Source organism: Mycteria americana, chromosome 2, assembly GCF_035582795.1.
Source record: "Mycteria americana isolate JAX WOST 10 ecotype Jacksonville Zoo and Gardens chromosome 2, USCA_MyAme_1.0, whole genome shotgun sequence".
NCBI classification, from domain to species: Eukaryota; Metazoa; Chordata; class Aves; order Ciconiiformes; family Ciconiidae; genus Mycteria; species Mycteria americana.
The window spans coordinates 118,423,535-118,445,363 of NC_134366.1; the positions used below are offsets into that span (position 1 = coordinate 118,423,535).

The window sequence follows — 21,829 nt, forward strand, 5'->3', positions numbered from 1 at the left end:
GCTGACTGAGCCTGATCACCTGGTTGTCCTGTATGTGCCATGTGATGGCACTCAAGATGATCTGCTCTGTAACCTGCCCCGGCACCAAGGTCAGACTGACAGGCCTGTAGTTCCCCAGATCCTCCTTCTGGCCCTTCTTGTAGATGGGCGTCATATTTGCTAACCTCCAGTCAACTGGGACCTCCCTGCTTAGCCAGGACTGCTGATAAAGGATTGAAAGCAGCTTGGTGAGCACTTCCGCCAGCTCCCTCAGTACCCTTGGGTGGATCCCATCCAGCCCCATAGACCTGTGTGTGCCTAAGTGGTGTAGCAGGTTGCTAACCATTTCCCCTTGGATTATGGGGCTTCATTCTGCTCCCCATCCCTGTCTTCCAGCTCAGGGGGCTGAGTACCTGGGGAACACTAGTAAACTGAGTGTTCTGGTCTTACTGAGTACCTGGTCTTACTAGTAAAGACTGAGGAAAAGAAGGCATTAAGTACCTCAGCCTTTTCCTCATCCTTATCACTATGTTTCCCCCCATATCCAATAAAGGATGGAGATTCTCCCTAGCCCTCCTTTTGTTGCTAACGTATTTATAGAAACATTTTTAATTGCCTTTTATGGCAGTAGCCAGATTAAGTTCTAGTTGGGCTTTGGTGCTTCTGATTTTCTCCCTGCATAACCTCACGACATCCTTGTGGTTCTCCTGAGTTGCCTGCCCCTTCTTCCAAAGATCATAAACTCTCCTTTTTTTCCTGAGTTCCAGCCAAAGCTCTCTGTTCAAACAGGCTGGTCTTCTTCCCTGCTGGCTTGTCTTTCGGCACATGGGGACGGCCTGCTCCTGTGCCTTTAAGATTTCCTTCTTGAAGAATGTCCAGCCTACCTGGACTCCTTTGCCCTTCAGGACTGCCTCCCAAGGGACTCTGTCAACCAGTCTCCTAAACAGGCCACAGTCTGCCCCCCAGAAGTGCAAGGTAGCAGTTCTGCTGACCCCCCTCCTTATTATTGGTTTGCTACAGCTCTCCAGGGGTTCTGCAAAAATCAGCTTTCTAGACTTAGGAGATCTAGGAGCTCACACCTGTATTGCCGGTGATCCCTACAACCTTTATGGTAGGTCCAGGGAAATAAAGAGTTTCTCACCTGTTACAGTCACTGGTTTGAGAATCCTCTTTATTCTGGAGATTCCTACCTCAAAATGATTGGGAGAATGACCTATGAAAATAATTCACCAAATCAGAAGGCTGATACCTAGTCTTTTCCCATTTTCTTGAGAATGTCTACTCCCACGATTACTAACACGTGGTCTTTTTGACATTGTACAGTCCAGTATAGGATTAGACCATTATACATCCAGCTATCAAAATTCTGCAGATTGTCAGAATGAAGTATGTACGCCAAACCTACATAGAGTTTCATTAAAAAAAAAAATTGTCTGGCTTCAGGGCTCACACTCTGCTGAAAAGTAACGATTCTTTTTTTAATCCTCTCGCCCAAAAAAAACAAAAACAGAGTAAGAAAAGAGTATCTCTATAGTGAAACATACTAGATTTTTCAAATTTAAGGGCTACAAACTGCTCCACCTACCTAAAATAACAGAAAATATAATTTTTTAAAAGCAATTTAATGATTGCCACTTAACATATACTACTGTGATAAATGGAAGAATTATGAAACAATATAGTTCAGGGACCAATGCTATGGTCAAAACAAGTAGTCTACAATTGTGAATGAATTATTATTTTTTTTAAATGCAATGAACTGTCAAATGTTAAACTTTAAACACATCAGAGCAGCCAAGCAATGCCCTACTTCAAGATATAAGCATGAATATAGTAGTCTGAAGCAAAGGTACTGTTAATGTCACTGCCCATTGCCGACTTTCTTTTCCTCCTTTCAGACAGCTGCAGATAAATGTGACAAATGGCAAGTATTTCTGCACGGAGGATTTTTCATGTATCATTGCAGCTCTACATCAAGTTGACATTGCACTAATGAAGGGAAACAGTTATTTTCAAAAAATCTTTTTTAAAAGCTGACATACTTCAAACAGCCTCTGAGATCAAGCATTAGAGGACTTCATGAATGACCTAAAAACACCTAACCTACAACTGCATATATTTGTTTTTACCTGAAACAATTACAGACGATCCTGGGTCAATAATTCCACTGTTCGGCCTCACACAGTATCGACGAGGCGCTGTTGTCTTCACTTTGAAGCATACTTTTCTATCTGATGGATTTCGTAGTTTAAGATTTGTAGTTACTACATCTGTAAAGGGACCTGAAAAAAGGGTTGGTTTTTTAAAATATGCATGTATCTCTGGAAATCTGTTTATACAGTACAAATTACTGTTAAAATATAACTTGATGGCAACAAACTTCTAAAAGCAGGTTAAGTCATACATCTGTTAAGCACATATACTGTCACATGCAAAGCACGCTCTATCACCTTAGTTATAATAATATATATTACAGCAATGAACAAATAACTCTTAAATAGTACAACAGACTCAAGCTGTTGGCGCAAAAAGTTCATATATACATATGCTAATTTTACCAAATCATTCTTAGCATTTTAAATACCTAGACAGTAATGGTCATATGCAAAAGTAAATTTTGCTGGATTTTTCTTTAGGAATAGAAGCAACACATACTTTGGAACTCTTTCAAATGTTTAAAGAAAGAAAACACTGTGATACTGAAACATACTAACCACTCTTGAGATTTCAACTTCTGTTGCACTTCTGAGCTCCTATAGACTTGACAGAAACAGACGTCAACCTCATCTTTTAAACTCAAAACAGGCAAGAGAGATGATACTCTGTTTATGCATATACTCCAACTGATCCACAGAAAAGAAGTTGTAGTTGCCATGTTTATGTATTCAACACAGTGTATTCTCTAAGCTGTGTTTACATTAAACCATCAGGACAGGAGTTGCCCCTAAGACCGGATTGGACAAGAGGCATAATTTCAATGTCAAGCTGCAAAAGCACGTCTTCCAACAGAGATCACCTCCATGTGATGCCATACAGTAACAGCACAAAAAGCAAGTAAGGTTCACAGTGTTCTGAGCTGTGTTAATCTCCCTTATGCTTGTGTTATCTGAAAGCAAGACTGCACGGGCACTAAAAGAATGTAACTTAGAAAATGGAACTTCATATGAACATGAAATTTATTCAATATTTCATGTGTGCATTAACTTGTAAGAACCTTTATCATTCTTTAAAAATTACACATTAAATTACTACAAGATAATTTCCATCAGCATTGAAAACATGACAACTACTTTTCCATTAAAAAAACCACAAAGAAAACAAACTTTAGATTAAATTGGATGAAAAATATACATGATGTGAACAACATCAGTACAACAAAACCACTAATGGCATGAGACAAAACAAGTGAATTCTTTTCTGAACACCTTATTCCACAGAGGTGTCTGGACTACCCTGAAGGAAATGGTACTGGCCACTCTCAAACATGTTACTACACTAGAGGGCTCACTATCTGACCGATGTCTTTGTTTCTATAACTCACTCTCATTCCAAATCCTTGATTTTGAGAGAGTACTAAACAGAGTCTTGACACAACACACCAAGATACAAACCAATAAAGGACTAAAATGGGAATTACTGAGAACCACAATATCGAGATGTAGATTAAGATACATGAGCTAGGTTTACATTCGACAAGACTCTTTTGAGAAAATAGAAACTGGTATTACTTGTCTGAAACTTCATTTCTAATCTGGCTTTATACGGTGGACGAAACAGTCACCCTCTCAATCCAAGAAAATTTGACACAGCCCCCAAGAGGAAGATTAACAAAACTACTTCAAAGTTTCCTGCCGCTTGCCTCTTGATGGTTCTTGCAGGATCCAGTTGCATTTACTTATAGAGTGTGATAAAAATAACTCACATCACCCATACCACAAGCTGAACTAAAATCCAGCAGCTGAATACTCCTCTAAATCTAAGACTGCTGATACACTCAGAAATGACCAAACATTTATTTTTTTCGAGCTACACAAACATTTTTGAGGAAGTTATTCTGGGAGTTTTACTAATAGTCACCTAGGCATTGCCTTTGCAGTGCCCAGCAGCATACAGCACCTTGAATCTGGCTTTCAAAGGTGTGGGTTCCTTTTTTTTTTTTTAATTGCAACTCTAGATAGCCTGAAAAAGCTGTGCTTCTCAAATCTTCTCAACTACTATGACTAAGGAAATTCTGCTCAAAGGAAAAAAAGGCTCAGTTCAGAGGCTCATTTTAAAAGGCACAGTCATCAAGAAAAGGACCTATACTATTCAAAAATAGTTTATTTCAAGACAAAGAAGCAGTGAATTTATAAACTGATGATAAACTGTTTCTTGAACTTAAAAAAAAAGATGTTCTGTTTCTTTTGAGACATGAAAGGTCCCCTCATGCCTGCCTTCTCAAAGTGCATAATGATGAGATAGGATTCAAAATACTCTTAAAATTATTCTGATATTTACTGTCAGTTGTAACACCACTGATAATTTAAAAAAAAAAAAAAAATCTGCTTTTGTTCCCCAGGTACACGAATGCAGTGACCTCCTTTGCATTTCCTGGATACTTCCCAAAAAAGAGCCTTTAGCTCAGGGACATTTTTTAGTATCAGACATTTCTTTCAGAGTGGACTGAAATCTTTTTCAAGGTCTAGAGCACTCTTTTGACAGCTTTACCTTTCACCTGCTTTCTAAAAGCTTTAAAGAAAAAAAGCTGTATGAAGCCTCTCGAGACTCACAACCATCAGATTTAATAAATAGCTGGTAACAAACTGGTGCACAAAAGGAAAAGACGATTAAATTTCACTGTTCCTGCAGAACCCAGTTATTTTAGTAGTTTAGTGGCATACTGACAGACAGCACTGATCTGAGCATGGACAGGCAGGAGCAGACGCAAGGACAGTAAATCAGAAAAAAATATCTATTACCATTCAGAGGAGCCACACAATCTAAATTAGCATGACATATCCTTCAAAAAAGAAACCATGCAGCAGCAGCAGAAGATTTTGGAGTTCCCATTCACACAAACATAAATACCACTACCCTCGGGGGAGTGAGGAAATAAAGTACAACCTGGCACTAACAGCCTGAGTGCAAAAGCCTAAATCGTGATGGTTCCTTGAGAAAAACAAGAGAAGTGGGGGGGGGAGGAGGAGAACCGGGAAGGAGAAACGTTTTAGACCATACTGCACAGACCGCACCTAAACAAGGAAAAGTATGGGCAAAGATGGACACAGACATTCTGCACATGCACCAAGATGGACAAATGCATGCCAACTTCATCTCAGAAAACATACAGCTACACTAGGACAGCATTATACTCTCAAAAAGAGCATCTCCCTCACTGCTTGCATGACACCCAGGCCAAAATTGTTTGTTATTTGGGAACTTAAACCTCAGACAGGCTCATGTCTAACTGTACCCACCACACAAAATACCTCATGAGTACTCATCTACTGTTGTTTGCCCAATACTTCCATCGTAAACTGCTTAAGAGTATCTTGTATCTTATATTTGTACAACTTAGGACAATGGACTTCTGGATCTGCAACTAGGGTTTTCAGAAGCTGTGGTAATTTAACTAATAAAATCCTCAAGCTATACTGATGTAACTATGATGTCTAATGACAAGAGATCATTGCTTTATAAACCTGTAATTTCAACCTAACAACCTCTGGGAGTCAGAGCTACTTTAAAGGGGACAGGGAGTTCAGCAACCCACTTAGTGTAAATTCAAGACACCAATTACAGCATCTTCCTAGAATAAAAGTTGTGAGAGTGCCAGGTTATTCCAGCTGTTTTGAATGGAACAGTGACAATCCATGCCGAGATTTTTCCTGTCTTTTTGACTTACGAGGGCCTTAGAGAGGAATGACAGACACCTGCCTAATCACAGTCAGAAATACTAGATATCTCCAAAAACATTATGTACTGAATTTCTATTCCAGCAATCTTACAGTGTTGCCACTGCAACATTAATACCGGGGTTGTCTCTGGCAACTACACATCTCGGACTACAGCAACTAGTGGGCAGGAAGAAATGACACAGATTCTGCAGAGCCAGTTTCCACTGCTGAAACACAGTGCCAAGTTTCCCAGCTTGCCACAAGCTTGCCAGCTGCACTGCAATAAAACTGAAATACTATGTTTTACTGGACAGGAAGGACCTGTAGAGAGATCTTTTTGACCAACGGTGTCATCTTCTCTTCAAATTCAGGTCTCCTTCAGTTCCTCAGCTCCAAAAGTCATCCTTCTACCTCCTGGGATGGCCAAACATAAGGGAAAAAACAATGACGTGAATATGCCTTTCTAGAGTGGCAAGGAAGAGCTTAGACAAACCTCCTCAGCCTGTGGTACCCCCGGGAAAGGTGAGAGATCACTGTCAGTATCTCTAGTTGTTGGTAGTACAGAGCAAACCTAAAGAACTTCTGAGAAGTGCACAGGTTTGGTTATCAAGAAGCTCCATTCAAAATTAGTAAGGCTGCCATAATGTACACACAGAGCCTGTCACAGAATATCACCTCTACCTAAAATTGGGTAAGAAATTATCATTTTATTAAATTACATAAAATCTTTGATAATTAGAAGGCAGATAACTTGCAGAGTTGTACAAAACTGAGCATGCATTATTGAACAAATTCAACAGCATGTTACATGAAACACCTTAAGTGTTAAGTATATTGTCCTCTTCAATTTAAGACATTGAACTGTAGCTGTTACAAAAGCTAATACCTAAGCTGATTCTGCCAGAAAGCACTCTATTTCATAATCAGAACTAAAGTTTACTGCGCCAGTGTGATATATTCAGCCACATCTAAAAACAATATAAGTACACATTAAAAAGTACACAGACTGACAAAAGGAATCCAAACTCCTTAAAACATGTAAGTTATAGTGTTAACTTCAAAAACTATTGGGATTATATGCTTTAAGTGGGGTACTGTTTTTTCACAACTGCTTCATCACCTTTGAAATTCCAAGAGCACTTGAAACATACAGAATGCTTAAAGGCATCTTCACCAAAACAAACTCAGGCAGGGTAGATTTCTTTCAGCAAACAATAAAGTCAGGTTGGGCAGGCAAAGAAAAATAATGTACTGCATTTGACAGTTTGAGCCCTAATGAATGAGAAAGGAGTTAAAGTCAGCAGGATAAAACTAGCAGTAATACTATAAATCCAGCAAGACGAATTTTGAGAACAATTTAACTGACTTTTATGATAGACCTGACAGGAACAGAGTAAGATCTCCATCAACTCATTCTGCCAGAATTAGAAGTAACAACAAAATAAAGAAAGAATAAGTTAACATAGCCCCATGTAATCTACATTCGTATGTTTAATTAGGCCAAAATTTAATTGTTTTTCTTTCCCATCATTTGACATACCAATCACAGAATGGTTGAGGTTGGAAGGGACCTCAGAGGTCATCTGGGCCAAACCACCTGCTCAAGCAGGGACACTCAGAGCCCATTGCCCAGGACCATGTCTAGACAGCTTCCTAATATCTCCAAGGATGGAGACTCCACAGCCTCTCTGGGCAACCTGTGCCAGTGCTCAGTCATCCTCACAGTAAAAAAAGTGTTTCCTGATGTTCAGAGGGAACCTCCTGTGTTTCAGGTTGTGCCCATTGCCTCTGGTCCTGTCACCGGGCACCACCGAAAAGAGCCTGGCTCCATCGTCTTTGCACCCTCTCTTCAGGTATTTGTACACGTTGATAAGATCCCCCTGAGCCTTCTCTTCTCCAGGCTGAACAGTCGCAGCTCTCTCAGCCTTTCCTCATAGGAGAGATGCTCCAGTATTTTCATCATCTTCGTGGCCCTTCACTGGACTCTCTCCAGTATGTCCACATCTCTCTCGTAGTGGGTAGCCCAGAACTGGACCCAGCACTCCAGCTGTGGCCTCACCAGTGCTAAGCAGAGGGCAAGGATCACCTCCCTCCACCTGCTGGCAACACTCCTCCTACTGCAGCCCAGGATACCATTGGCCTTCTTTGCTGCAAGGGCACACTGCTGGCTCACAGTCAACTTGGTGTCCACCAGGACCCCCAAGGCCTTTTCTGCAAAGCTGCTTTCCAGCTGGTCAGACCCCAGCCTGTACTGGTGCACAGGGGGTTGTTCCTCCCCAGGTGCAGGACTTCGCACTTCTCCTTGTTGAACTTCAAGAGCTTCCTGTCAGCCTGTTTCTCCATCAGCCAGCTCCCTCAGCACTCATGGGTGCATTCCATCAGGGCCCATGGACTTAAGTATGTCCAGTTTACTTAAGTATTCCCTGACCTGATCATCTTCCACCAAGGAAAGATGTCTAAAAAAGAAAGACCAGTGTTCTGTATCAAGTCAAAACTACCTTGACTGTAAGATAAGAAAACTAATCTTAAAATATACACAAAGCACTTAATTGTTCCAAATGGAATTTTATAGTATTTTCTGAAAAAAGCATAGGTGACATAGCTGACACAAAAGAAAGTGAGAGGAATGTTGTTTATTTCCTAAATTAGTTTTCAGAAATTAATATTCAGACTTCCGTAAAAACAATCTGAAGAGAATCCATAACAAGCATTGCCAATGAACATAATTCCTTCCTCTTGAAATACCCAAACCATGACCGTTCAAATACCTTCTTCAACTGGAAGAAAAATTCCGACTCTAACAAATCACCTATGTTAAAATTATTCACTGCCTATGAAGCATAACAGCTTAGGTTTCATGGATTAATACTTCAACATTATAGATTCATAGAATAGAATCATAGAATCATTTAGGTTGGAAAAGACCTTTAAGATCATCAAGTCCAACCGTTAACCTAGCACTGCCAAGTCCACCACTACAACATGTCCCTAAGCACCACATCTACATGTCTTTTAAATACCTCCAGGGATGGTGACTCAACCATTTCCCTGGGCAGCCTGTTCCAACGCTTGACAACCCTTTCAGTGAAGAAATTTTTCCTAATATCCAATCTAAACCTCCCCTGGTGCAACTTGAGGCCATTTCCTCCTGTCCTATGGCTTGTTCCTTGGGAGAAGAGACCAACACCACCTCCCTACAACCTCCTTTCAGGTAGTTTCAGGGCTCCCCTGAGCCTCCTTTTCTCCAGGCTAAACAACCCCAGTTCCCTCAGCCGCTCCTCAGAAGACTTGTGCTCTAGACCCCTCACCAGCTTCGTTGCCCTTCTTTGGACACGCTCCAGCACCTCAATGTCCTTCTTGTAGTGAGGAGCCCAAAACTGAACACCGTTATTCGAGGTGCGGCCTCACCAGTGCCAAGTACAGGGGGTCTGAATGATCAGGAATAACCAGTGGATGAAGGTGCAAGATTAATAATACCTACAAATAACCATGACTCTCAGGTAGATATCCATATATTACAGCAATAATACAGAATCTTTCACTTCTTATTCTACCCTGGCACTTGACAAATAGTTATTAGTTTTATCATCAACCTGCATGAAAATGTCAGAATGCAAAAAAGGCTTTATAAGAAAGCTGACACACCTCAATGTCCACAGCTCCTGAAGGCTGATTCTAGGCTAGCACTGTTTACCATGGGTAACATCAGATTTTATCTGAGCTCCCCACAATGACATGCTGTCAGCATCCATGCTGATGATGTATCTGTCAAAGATTTTTCCTTCTAAAAAATGCTAAGACAATGCCCATTTTTTTGATGCTAAAAGAGCTCATCTTCATCTGTCAAAGGGGCAAGCAGAGCCTATATATGGCTATACAGCTTACTAGAGGTGCTTGTGCAGATGCTGGCATGCATGCTTTACTGGGGGCTGGTGTAAGAGAAAATGGGAATGGAAACCTTTTGCCTGCCATTCTGACAGGGAAAAGACAGGAATACATTACAGTGGCACTTCAAAGCAGATAAAACAAACAAATTTTTTTCTTACATTTTCTTTCTGGATCAAAACTTCATATTTACCCCAGCTTGTTACTGACATGTTGTTAGTGGCCAAAAAACACAGTAAAAATGTATAAGCACCTATCTCAACAGTAAAGTACAGCCACAGATCGATACCATGAATTCTGGTAAAGAGAACATTATCTACTTTATATATTAGATAAAATACAGACTAAAAGGAGATTGTCCTGCATTTAATGTTAAATATGGACAACGGTTTCTTTAGCCTCAACAACAACAAAAACCACTATTTATAAAGATGGTGTAACATGGAATAACTTCATCCAAAGATACTAATGCTTGTATTTAGCTTAAGCTTTAAAATCTGGCAGTCTGAGTCCAATTCAGTTATATATGTCTATTCGCTATTGAAAGAGCGCCATTACTAAAGAACTGTCATGTTACCAACATCAAAGGCATGTTTGTTACTTAAACTTAACCTCCACATTACTGTGAATTCTTTACTTGCAATTTAGCTTTATTGGGCTACATTGTTATTCTTGCCAAATACAAATTAAGAGCATACTAAAATTGGTAGCTCATAATTCTACTAGGATAAAGTCTTAAGAATCTGATGATAAAGTATTATTCATCCCAAAGTGCTCTCACTGTTGAAATAACAAGAGCAGTACAAATATTTTACTACTGCTAAACATGAACATTTAAACTAGCAAATTATCCCCAAAGTCCTGAAACTACGAAGTAATATATAAAAGCAATCTTTCAGTACAAATGCAATAATAACAATTTAGTTCCGTAAGGGCTGTGTTATAAACCCTTCCTGCTGGAGCAACTATTCTCTTTACTTGCATAAGGTAAGATAACTAATTAATTTGATAATTACAGAGGCTCTTAGATGTCAAAGAATACTAGCAGATTTGAACAACAGAACTAAGTAAACAACTAACTTTTCCCTTTTTCCTTTTAAACTTGCTTTGTATTTTAACCTGCTATAGCTTACAAAAGGTTTCAGTGATGCTGAGAAGCCCAGATCTGCTGTTTAAAATATACAAATATTCAGCAGCTTAAAATATGTATGCATCCTCAAATACGAATATTCCAATTGGATACACCTTTCTCATCTGAATTGCAACATACAAGATACTCTTCAAACTCTATAGCAGTAATCAGAATACTTGTAATCATCTCAGATGACAGCTGTAGTGGCACATAAAAAATCAGTCTTTCCAGAGAACACCTGACCAAAAGCTGTTACCTAGTGCTTTTCCCAGGGTGCTCCAAGAACTGGGTATCAGATGCCAGACTCCAAAGTTAAACAGACCACCAGAACTCTTGTGGTTTTCACTGGTTTCCTTGCAAGTGGTATCCCAACAATGTAACAAAGTAACTTTAAAAATAAATCAGTTTCACACAGTTTCACACAAAAGCCCAGAAAGTGTTTTTTTTTTTAAACCCAAACAGTTTCAGGTGTTTGACTGTTAGATGGTGTCCAACTTCAGCACATAACACAGAGCGCAATCTAAATAGGCTTATATATCAGACATTAAAATTTCCTACAGACAGGTCTAGCTAATACTGGACTACCTCCCAAAGACATGAACAGCTCACCTCAGTTTCAGGGTGACCTTTCATTCTCTGGAAGCACAGACTACAGGTCTCCATCTCCCAAATCTCTGAAAGCCAAGTACAGCGTATCCTACAGTCACTCAGGAAAACAAACACCTGCTTTAAATAAAAGTTGCATTCAGTCACAGTCTTGTCACTCAGATAGGATCACAAACTCCATTCCCTCATTACCTTCACATCACAGTACTGAGCTGAGCTAATGCAGCCACACTTCCCAGGGCCAGCCAGCTCACTTCTAAGAAACAGCTGGAGTTCTAACTTGAGCTGTAACATGGAACACGTCTAGTAAACATTCAAATTGAAAACCAAACAGTTTTTACTTTCATGGGGTCTACTAGAGTTAGTGGCCATATTAACATCATACTGTTAACATGTTAAACATGTTAAATCAACATCACACTCCTATGAATTACAATTACTAAGTTTACTTCACATATGGAGCAGTTACTCTTATGTATATGTTTTTTAAATTTATAAACATCCCTTCTTACAAAGAAAAAAACCATTAAATATGTATCTCAGTCAAGCTATTCTAATGTCTTGGAATGTAACATGACATACTGGCTTCTAGCTCAAGTACATAATCAGGTACCACCATTGTCCTACCAAAATTTCAAGAACATTGCAACCTCATGACTTAGGAGAAGCCTTCTAAAGCCCGCATGAAACAAACCATTTTGTAAGATGGTATCTAATGAATTTAAAACTATTTTTGCCCACATAATTTTTAGAAGGTTGGTTCAGATTGACATGATTCAGATTTGAAATTCAACTAGTTTCTAATGATCTAAATACATTCATAGCCACTTGATGCCAATTCATTTTTGTACCAATCCTACCCTTTAGCCTAGGTAACTTTTCTTTTCCCCAGTGCTTACCTCTTCTGATATATTTATAGATAGCAATCAGATCCCCTTTCAGTCCTCATTTTGCTAAGATAAACAAGCCAAGCTATTCTACTTCACTTATGTTAATAACTTTTTCTTTGCACCATTCCCATTTGCGTTCATTTCCTCTGACTAGGTGTTGCCAGGGATGTATTCAGATAAAGCTTCATCAATGCCATAAACCTTGACATTAATACTTCCCTCACCACAAAACTACAGTCTCATATTTGCCCCATTTCATGACTCGTCATACTTGCAATAAACCTGTGATTAAGTACTGGTCTCTAGTTTTACTCCTTCTTCATCACTTCCAACTAAAATGAGAAAACAGCAGTTCTATTATTAGCACACATCACATGCACAAATTTTTTTTGCGTTCATCACATCTCCTAACTTTGCATTACCAATGAGCTCTACCAGCACAGTACCACCCATACCAAGGTCATTAATGAAGATACTAAACCAAGTTCAAACACGACACTGGTCCATCCTTTAGAAATGTCCTTGTTAAGCCTTCAATAGCCCAACAGCTGTGCTGCATTTTATTTTATAGCTTGTCCCTTCTCCACCTTACATTTTTCCACTAAGCTCTTTTACCTGCAACTTAATTATTAGTTTTGCAGATACCTCTGTATCAAATAATCAATATTCAGATCATGGAACAGACCCTCCTGGAAGATATGTCAAAACGTATGGAAGACAGGGAGGTAATTAGAGATAGCCAACATGGCTTCACCATGGGCAAATCTTGCCTGACTTACCTAGTGGCCTTCTATGATTGACTGACTGCATCAGTGGACAAGGGAAGAGCTGTGGATGTCATCTACCTGGACTTCTGTAAGGCCTCTGATACAGTCCTGCCCAACATTCTTACCTCTGAGCTGGGGAGATATGGGTTTGATGGATGGACTGTCAGACAGATAAGGAATTGGCTGGATGGCTGTGTCCAAAGAGTTACAGTCAATGGCTCAATGTCCAAGTGGAAACCAGTAATGAGTGGTGTCCCCCAAGGATCCGTACCGGGACCAACACTACTCAATGTCTTCATCAGTGACATAGTGGGATCAAGTGCACCCTCAGCAAGTTTGCAGATGACACCAAGCTGAGTGGTGATGTTGATTTGCTTAAGGGAAGGGACTGCCATCCAGAGGGACCTTGACAGGCTTGAAGGGTGGGCTCATGCGAACCTCATGAAGTTCAACAAAGCAAAGTGCAGGGTCCTGCACCAGGGTCAGGGCAAGCCCCAATATCAATACAGGCTGGGGGACAAACGGATTGAGAGCAGCCCTGCGGAGAAGGACTTGGGGGTACTGGTGGATGAAAAATTGAACATCAGCTAGCAATGTGCGTTTGCAGCCCAGAAAGCCAATAGTATCCTGGGCTGCGTAAATAGAAGCAGGGCCAGCAGGTCGAGGGAGGTGATTGTTGCCCTCTACTCTGCTCTCATGAGACACCCCACCTGGAGTACTGCGTCCAGCTCTGGGACCCCCAGTACAAGAAAGATAAGGAACTGTTAGACTGGGGTCCAGAGGAGAGCCACAAAAATGGTCAGAGGGCTGGAACACCTCTCCTGTGAAGAAAGGCTAAGACAGTTGGGGTTGTTCAGACTGGAGAAGAGAAGGCTCCCAGGAGACCTTATTGTGGCCTTTCAATACATAAAGGGGACTTATAAAGACAGGGAAAGACTCTTTACCAGGGCCTGTAGTGACGTGACAAGGGGCAATAGAGTTAAACTGAAAGAGCGTAGGTTTAGATTGGACATAAGGAAGAAATTTTTTATGATGAGGGTGGTGAGACACTGGCACAGGTTGCTCAGAGAAGTTGTGGATGCCCCATCCCTGGAAGCATTCAAGGTCAGGGTGGACAGGGCTTTGAGCAACCTGATCTAGTAAGAGATGTCCCTGCCCTTAGGAGGGGAGTTTGACTAGGTGATCTTTAAAGGTCCCTTCCAACCCAAACCATTCTATGATTCTATGAAATAATGTAATGACATTCAGTAAATCCAGTGGTAAAATCAGATTTTGTTTGGGGGATGCACACAGAAGAGATGAAAAAAAAGAGACACGGATAGAGAGAGAAGGAGGTCTCAGATCAGACTGGCACATTCTGCCCAGGACACTCATGCTGCTTTTTATTCCACGTTCCATTTACCTCCATGTCTTTAATTATTCTTTCCTCTAAGGGTTTACATACTATTGAGGGCAGACCTATTCAAGCATTGAAGTGTCAAATTAAGAATTACTCCAAGTGAGACCATGTTTTGAGAAACACAGGAGGGAAAAATTCTGATGTGACTATCTTTTTAAAATTCAGGCAAACAATTATTTTTCTTTTTCTTTTCTTCCTTATTCATGTTATTAAAACCCAAACATCTGAAGTCCTACACCAGGATAATATTTAGCAAACTATCTTAACTCTCAAGACCTTGTTCATCTTGAAATAAACTGAAAATATTTATTTTAATTTACATAACCATGTATTTCTAAATACTTTCAAACCATAACATGAAATATGACCTCTACATTGCCAAATAATTTACAATGCAATGAAATAACCACATGCAATACAAAAAAAAACCCACTAAAAGGCAAGAGAAGCTAAAGAGCCCAAGATCACTATGTACCAGGTAAAGTCTTACTACCTTAAGGAAAACAAAGTTACTAAAATTCTAACTTGTGTTTCTGCATTTTTATTTTCAACACTACCACATTAGAAATTACCTTAATAGAGTCATTATCCTGTTTTGTTTTGGTTTTTTTTAAGAAATTAGCTTATACACACTTATCTGACAATAAAAGCCTTGTAATTTGACAACTTTGACACAGGAAAATGTAATACTTATCTAATTAGTCAGTGATTTTTTTTCCCCATTTTACACACAGCAAGCTCTCTTCAGCAGCCTTTTCCAACTTGAATTTATGGCTTGTAAGCTGAGCATGTAATAACCTTTTAATGACGGACGGTCACAAAGATCTGGTTAACAAACATCTCCCAAAGACAAAGTTGGTCAGAAAGTAAAACATATTCACAAACCACAGTCAAGCCGAAACAGGAACAATTTATAATACCACAATGGACAGTCAGTGCACTAAATATTCAGACCTATTAACTGATGCATAAAACAGGTCCTCTTGTCCACGGTAAATTTCTACTTTTCAACTTGGCCTTGAACAATGGTACAGCGTTCATGTACGATACAGTATTTTTTTTACAATATTAATAATTATGTATTACAGTGATCTACAACACTTGCTTAGGCTATCAACAAGCAGAATGAGTAAGCATGTTACACTAATTGCAATGTAAAGGTGACGTTTTTATACCAATGACTACACTAGAAGTACAAGACAGTGAGGTTTGGATAGTGTTCCTCTGTTTAATGAAGATGCAAGTAAAGCATTAAGTAAAAGAGAGACCTACAAATTGCAGGTAAAGAACAAAAATTCCAAATCTTCACTGCTGTATATACCTCTATCATCACAGGAAAATCTTCCATTATTGAATCTTAAAACAAATGGGAAACTAGATCTGCCAAAATATAATGTAACACCTATAATACCCCTGACTTCACAGATCAATACGACTCCTTTTTATCAGTCAGTTTTAAATGCAGTCTTAACACCATGGTAGAGACATATGTATTAACATAGTATCACCTCATAAGCAATACCCAGTAAAAAAAATTATCTTCCTTTCTCTTCCTCAACACATTCCCACCAATCATTTTGTGTCTCAATTTTCATTAATACTTATCATTAAAAAAAAGTTAAAATACTAACAAATATTACATTTGAGCCAGGAAACAATGGATAGAAGTACAGATGCATAGGAAAAGTAAACAATTCCAGGAATCCTTCTTGGATTAAAAAATAAATAAATAAGTCAAAGACTACTTGTTGAATACTGAGTCATTCCATGAGATGTCCAATCTTTGTCATTACACAATACCCAGCCAGCAAAAATATTAACTTAAATGGAATCATTTCAAAGTATCCAAAAGCCACAACTGTGTTAGTAATCACTTACAACCAGTTTTTCCCCTCTGCACTCCCATTGTTTAGTTTCAAAAATGTTCTTGAATGAAGATACCAGAAAACTAACATCCCAATCACCTTTTTTTTTTTTTTTAACCTATTTTAGAAAGCTGGGACATCACAAATTTGCTGGTACTTTGAGGAGAGTGAAAACAGGTGTAAAATTTGACATAATCAAGACACAAACAAATAAGGCAGCAAGATCACATTTGAGGACTTCAAACCCTGCCTACACTAAAAGATATCCTGAGCCAATTCTGGCAACAGACCTTGAGGGCAGGGGATGGATTTAACATTGAGCTATTTTTACCTTTAAATTCCACCTTCTCGATTTCCAGCAACACACAGCCTGCAGCTTTCAATGTTACCAATAGCAGTGTAACGATTGCAAAATAATCTACAGCAACATTTTTGTATCATTTAAAAGGTCGTCAAAATCTGCGTTTCAGAATGAGCCATAATACTTAAGTGAAGTGCTCTCTACCTCACCTGGAAAGAGTCATTTGAACATATACCAGCTGATAGTTGATTTTATACACTAACAATCCTAGATTATGAATCAGATTAATAATCAGAAATTATACATCATCTGTTACACTGATCTCTCCCAGTAACTCAAACTATCAAAGGGAAAATTTATTGCACACAGACATACTCAAAAGTTGATTTTAGTCTGCTTACTTGCTGACTTATTTCTAGCCTCGAGGTAATAACAAAAAATAAAAAAAAAAAGGAAAAGCGTACTTCATTATTTTGAGACATTTACAAAGGTAACGTAAATGGATTTCACATACTTGTAAGCAAGAACTTCAGTAAAGAATATCAATTTAGAATATTCAGACATTTTTATAATTACTATTGCTAGTCAGACACCTCTGAATCACATGAAATTTAAATTCTAAACACTGTCTACTAATCTTCCAAGGCTCATCAAATCAACTGGTGTTGATTTTCAATTAGGTGTTGCAGAAGCATGTCTTATGAGTGATTTAAAGATCTGGCAAAGGTTTTCAAAAAAGGACCATCATCCAAGACCAACTTAAATACACATTACTTACAATTCCAAAACTGGCTTCTTTGAATTAAGGAAGACCAAGTTTCCATAAAAATGCTAGAGATCTTTGAACTGAAAACTTCAAGTGCTGCTATTTAACTACACAAGTGTTTAAAAAGAATTATTAAAGAAAAAAAAGTATTTACTCAAAAGGAACCAATTCCAGATTACCATAATCTTCACTACAGCTACAGACAATGCCTATATGCATGAGTCGCACGAAAAAGACCCCAGTAAGAAGCAGAAGATGTTCCACCTTCCAAATTAGTTGCTTTTAAGCGTCTCATGCTTCAATTCTTCCTACCCAGTCCTAAACAAACCCAAACAACTTCAGATTTGAGAAGCTAAACAAAACACATTAGACTAAAATACAGAAGAAAGCTAACCTACAGGAGTAATATGGCTGAAGACCTGGATACAAGAACCATGAGGCAAATTCTCAGTGCTCCATATTAAGTCTCTGAAAGTGATATTACATAGTGTACCAACTGTCTCTCAGTTTCATCACTTTTAAGTACAATTTTTCCCCTTGTCACATTTGCACAGCACTCTGAAAAGTACTTATTTGTTTTGTGGTTTTCCTTAGGTATTCCTGATGGATGGTTCCAGAATCCAAAGAAATCTAGCTATCATAGAAGCAGAGGGAATTAACCATGACCCAAAACGCTATTAATGACTAAAATTTCTAGGAATGCAAAGTACTATAAAAATGGGATTCTAATCTTTTGGTCACCAAGGGAAATATGTAATGTGTTAGCCACCATGAGATATGTTCTTTAGACCTCCCCCTGAATTGTGTGGAATAAAATTCAGGATAAATGTATTATAGACCTTATTTTTGCTGATAGAGTAAAGTAGATTTTAAAAAAAAAAAAAAAAAGACAGTTTCATCAACAATGATGAATTTAAAACCTCGTCAACAACTCCTTCAGATAAGTCCTATGTACTTTTTAATTTAAATCACTGTTTGCATAGGGGCATACTAACACATTTCACTGTTACCCTAAAGGTCAGCAAATCCATTATAAGTTCCTGAGGCAAGAAAACCAACAAAACTATTTGTCCAGTTCAGATGTTTAGACTTAAACTGGATCTCTGTTACATAGACATCAACAGTGTTAGGTCAATAATAACAACGGATAATTGTCCCAATAAAAAAAACTTTGAATAAGCAGCTGCACTGAAAAAATATATACTTTTTTTTTTTAAACAAAGTTGTTTGATTTTCCTATGCTAAGTTACACTTATTCTGAGTCATACATTCTCTTACTAACCAATTACTTTTTAAAAGATAACACTTGGAATTCCCTTCTGCCAATATTGTATTCTTCAATGCAGTACTTTAGAACTGAATTAGTTTGTGGCCCACAAGCCTTTTTAAACACCTCAGAATAATAAGCAGTTAGAAAATATTTATTGAGAGTGCACTCGATGCTGTCTCAATACATAGCTTTTTCTATAGTATATTAATGTAATAATATAGTAATAGAGAGTGCTTTCCATGGAGTATTAAGACTGCAGTCTCATTATGCTTCAGATTTTGTTTTTGCTTAGTCTGCTCTACAGAAATTTTCCTAATACATGCATTAGCCTGAAACCAAAGTTTATGCCTAAAGAATACACATTTCATGCTCTAAGTACATAAACACACAGCACAATAAAGATCACTGACTAACAATGGCTTCATACAGACAGAATTTCTAATCTAGTATTTATTCTATATTCCCTGTATCAACACTTTGTTTCATATCACATAAATACGGCTTGCTTCCAGCTTGAAGACAGCTCAACATTTGAAAGCTTCAAATTAGACACAGTAGCTTTTTAATTAAAAAAAAAAAAAAAAAAAAAACCCCAAACATGCATTTTCCTCCAACCTGTTCCTGCAATAATAATACAGTGTATTGAAATCTGAGTGCAGCCAGACCTGGCAGCATTTTAACAACACAAGAGTGATAAAGATACATTCCCGCTATGGTTTTGACTCTGTTTATGAATGTGCAATTTAAAAATTTAAAAACTGACACCATCAAGAAATTAGTATGTGTGATCAGACAGATTTTGGTTTTTAATTGATTTGATGGATCAATAAAACAAGTATAGTTTGTTAAAAATCTCTTTGACAAACCAGACTTAAGCTTTATTTCTAAAAGCCAGGCCAGCCAAAGGTATTTTGGGGGAATAGTGTTCTTCTCTAATATAAACATTAATTTGTTCTAGCTGTTCATTTAAAGATTTTTACAACATCATAAATTCCTCTAAAGTCCCTCTAAAACAATGAAAAATTAGTCTACTAAAAATGGAAAATAAAATAGAAACATTTATAGGATTAGGCAAGTACATGTGCTGACACTAGTCACAATTTAAAACATAAGTTTGGATAACATTAACAACTTTAAAAAAGAAATCTAATATTGCTGATTCTAAATATATAACGTTTTGAGATTTTTCTCAATGCCCTTTATGGGTCTAAAATATAATCACAGGATACTACTGAAAACTATTTATTCTATCATGCTTTTCTTTATGCCCTTACCTTTCAAGGATCACTCATCTCTGGAAGAGCCTTCCTTTTCACAACTATCTAATTTATTAGGAGAGAAACCCCCCCACATGATAACAGCAGTAACTGGGACCTATTTTGACAGAAGCATGTCATGCCGGTCACAGTCATGCGGTCGGCACGCAATACCCAATACACAGAAACTTCCGAAATGCACGCATTCCTTTCCCTCATTCCCAAGAAAGGAGGTGAGCTGCCTGTTAACGTACCGAGAACCTGCCTGAAACATGACAACTTGGGGGAAAGGGCGGGGAATCATTTGCCAGGCCAGCGGACCAGGCTGCATCGGGGAGAGGGTGCGAATGCCTGCACATCGCACACCCCTAGAGTGATGGTGCAAAACCGCACCAGCCCCCGCGGGGATACCGGCGGGGGCCAGGGCTGGGCTCTGGCAAGCGCCCACAGCCCGCCCTCCAGGGCGCCGGAGGGGGAAAAGACCAGACGTGAGGGTAGCCTCGTGAAGCCAGTTTTCCCCCCCTGCTCCCTTCCCCGCTCCCTCGCACGACGGCAAGGCTTCAATCGCCCGCTTCGGGGCCTCTGCTACCCGCTACAGGCAGAGGGAGACCTCACGGAGGACGACTGGCGGCCACGCAGACCCCCGCGGCCACAGAGATGACAGGAGAGGGACTCCCCCTCCCGGGCCGAGCCCCGTCCCCTCCCCGGGCCCCGCTACTCCAGGGCCGGGCCTCCCGAGCGGAGCGGTGACACGGCAGCGGGCGCGCCGGCATGTGGGGGCACACGCGGGGGCAGGGGGCGGACTGGAGCACCGGCGGGGGCGGGAGGGGAGCGGCCGGCCCCCGAGCGCCGCGCCCAGCAGAGCGGGAGGCGGGCGGGCGCCCGCCGGGGGCCGGGCCGCGGCGCTGCCGGGGCCGCGGACACGCTCTCGAGTCCCCGCGGGATCCCAAGATGGCGGCGGCCGAGCCCGTTCACCGGCTCGGCGGCGCCCCCCCCACCCCCCGACGGACCCGGGCGGGCAGGGCCCGGCACCGCGGCCCGGGGTGGGGGAACCGAGGCGCCTGGAGGCGGCTCAGCGCCGAGGCGAAACGGGACAGCCCGCCGGGGCGGGCCGCCCCGCTGCCCCCCTCTCCCGCGCCCGGCTCCCCCTCACCTTTGAATTTGAGGTCGGTGGGCGGATCGAGCACCAGGATCTGCTCGTGCTTTGCCAGAGCCCCGGCGGCCGCCATCTCGCTCGCTCGCTCCGGCGGGAGGAGGAGTGGGGGGAGGGAGGAGGAGGAGGAGGAGGAGGAGGAGGAGGAGGAGGAGGTGGAGGAGGAGGGGCGGGAAGGGGAGGCCGGGCGGCGGCGCCGCTCCCTCGCGGCGGGCGGGCGGGCGGAGGGGCAGTGGCTGCGCGCGGCTGCGGGTGCTGCCGGCGGGGCGCGGGCCGAGGGCAGGCGCTGCCGCCTGCCGCTGCGCGCGCTGCCGCCCCGAGCACCGCTCGCCGCTCTCCCCGCGCGACTGGCTCAACGGCCGGCCGGCAACACCGCCCCTCCGCGGGCACGAGGGCGGCGGAGGTGGCGGGGCACACTGCGCGCATGCGCCCGCGCGCAGCTCGCGCTTGGCGGCTCCCCCGCCTCTCGCGCCGGCGCTTGGAGCGAGGCCCCGCGGCCCGGCCCGGCCCGGCCCTCGCAACCGCCCCCGCTGGAGCCGCCGGGGCGCGGGAGCAGAGCGGGAAGGAGCGGCACCCCCCGCCCCCCCCCAAACACACACACACACGGCTCGGGCAGAGGCGGCCGGAGCAGCACGCGTGCGCCGCCACTCGCCGGAAGAGGAAGGGCGCGCTGGCTCGGCACTT

The 21,829-nt window shown here is 41.2% G+C and overlaps 1 protein-coding gene across 1 annotated transcript in view; it reads right to left on the reverse strand.

Annotated features, from left to right (window-relative positions):
• Positions 1-21,753, reverse strand: part of VAPA (VAMP associated protein A) — a 33,274-nt gene extending 11,521 nt beyond the window's left edge. Inside the window, exons 1-2 of the mRNA XM_075494360.1 lie at positions 21,146-21,753; positions 2,109-2,261 (exon numbers count right to left, since the gene is read on the reverse strand). Coding sequence (XP_075350475.1) covers positions 2,109-2,261; positions 21,146-21,221 — 229 coding nt within the window. The 5' untranslated portion in view covers positions 21,222-21,753. The remainder of the gene's footprint in view (positions 1-2,108; positions 2,262-21,145) is intronic.
• Positions 21,754-21,829: the final 76 nt, after the last annotated feature.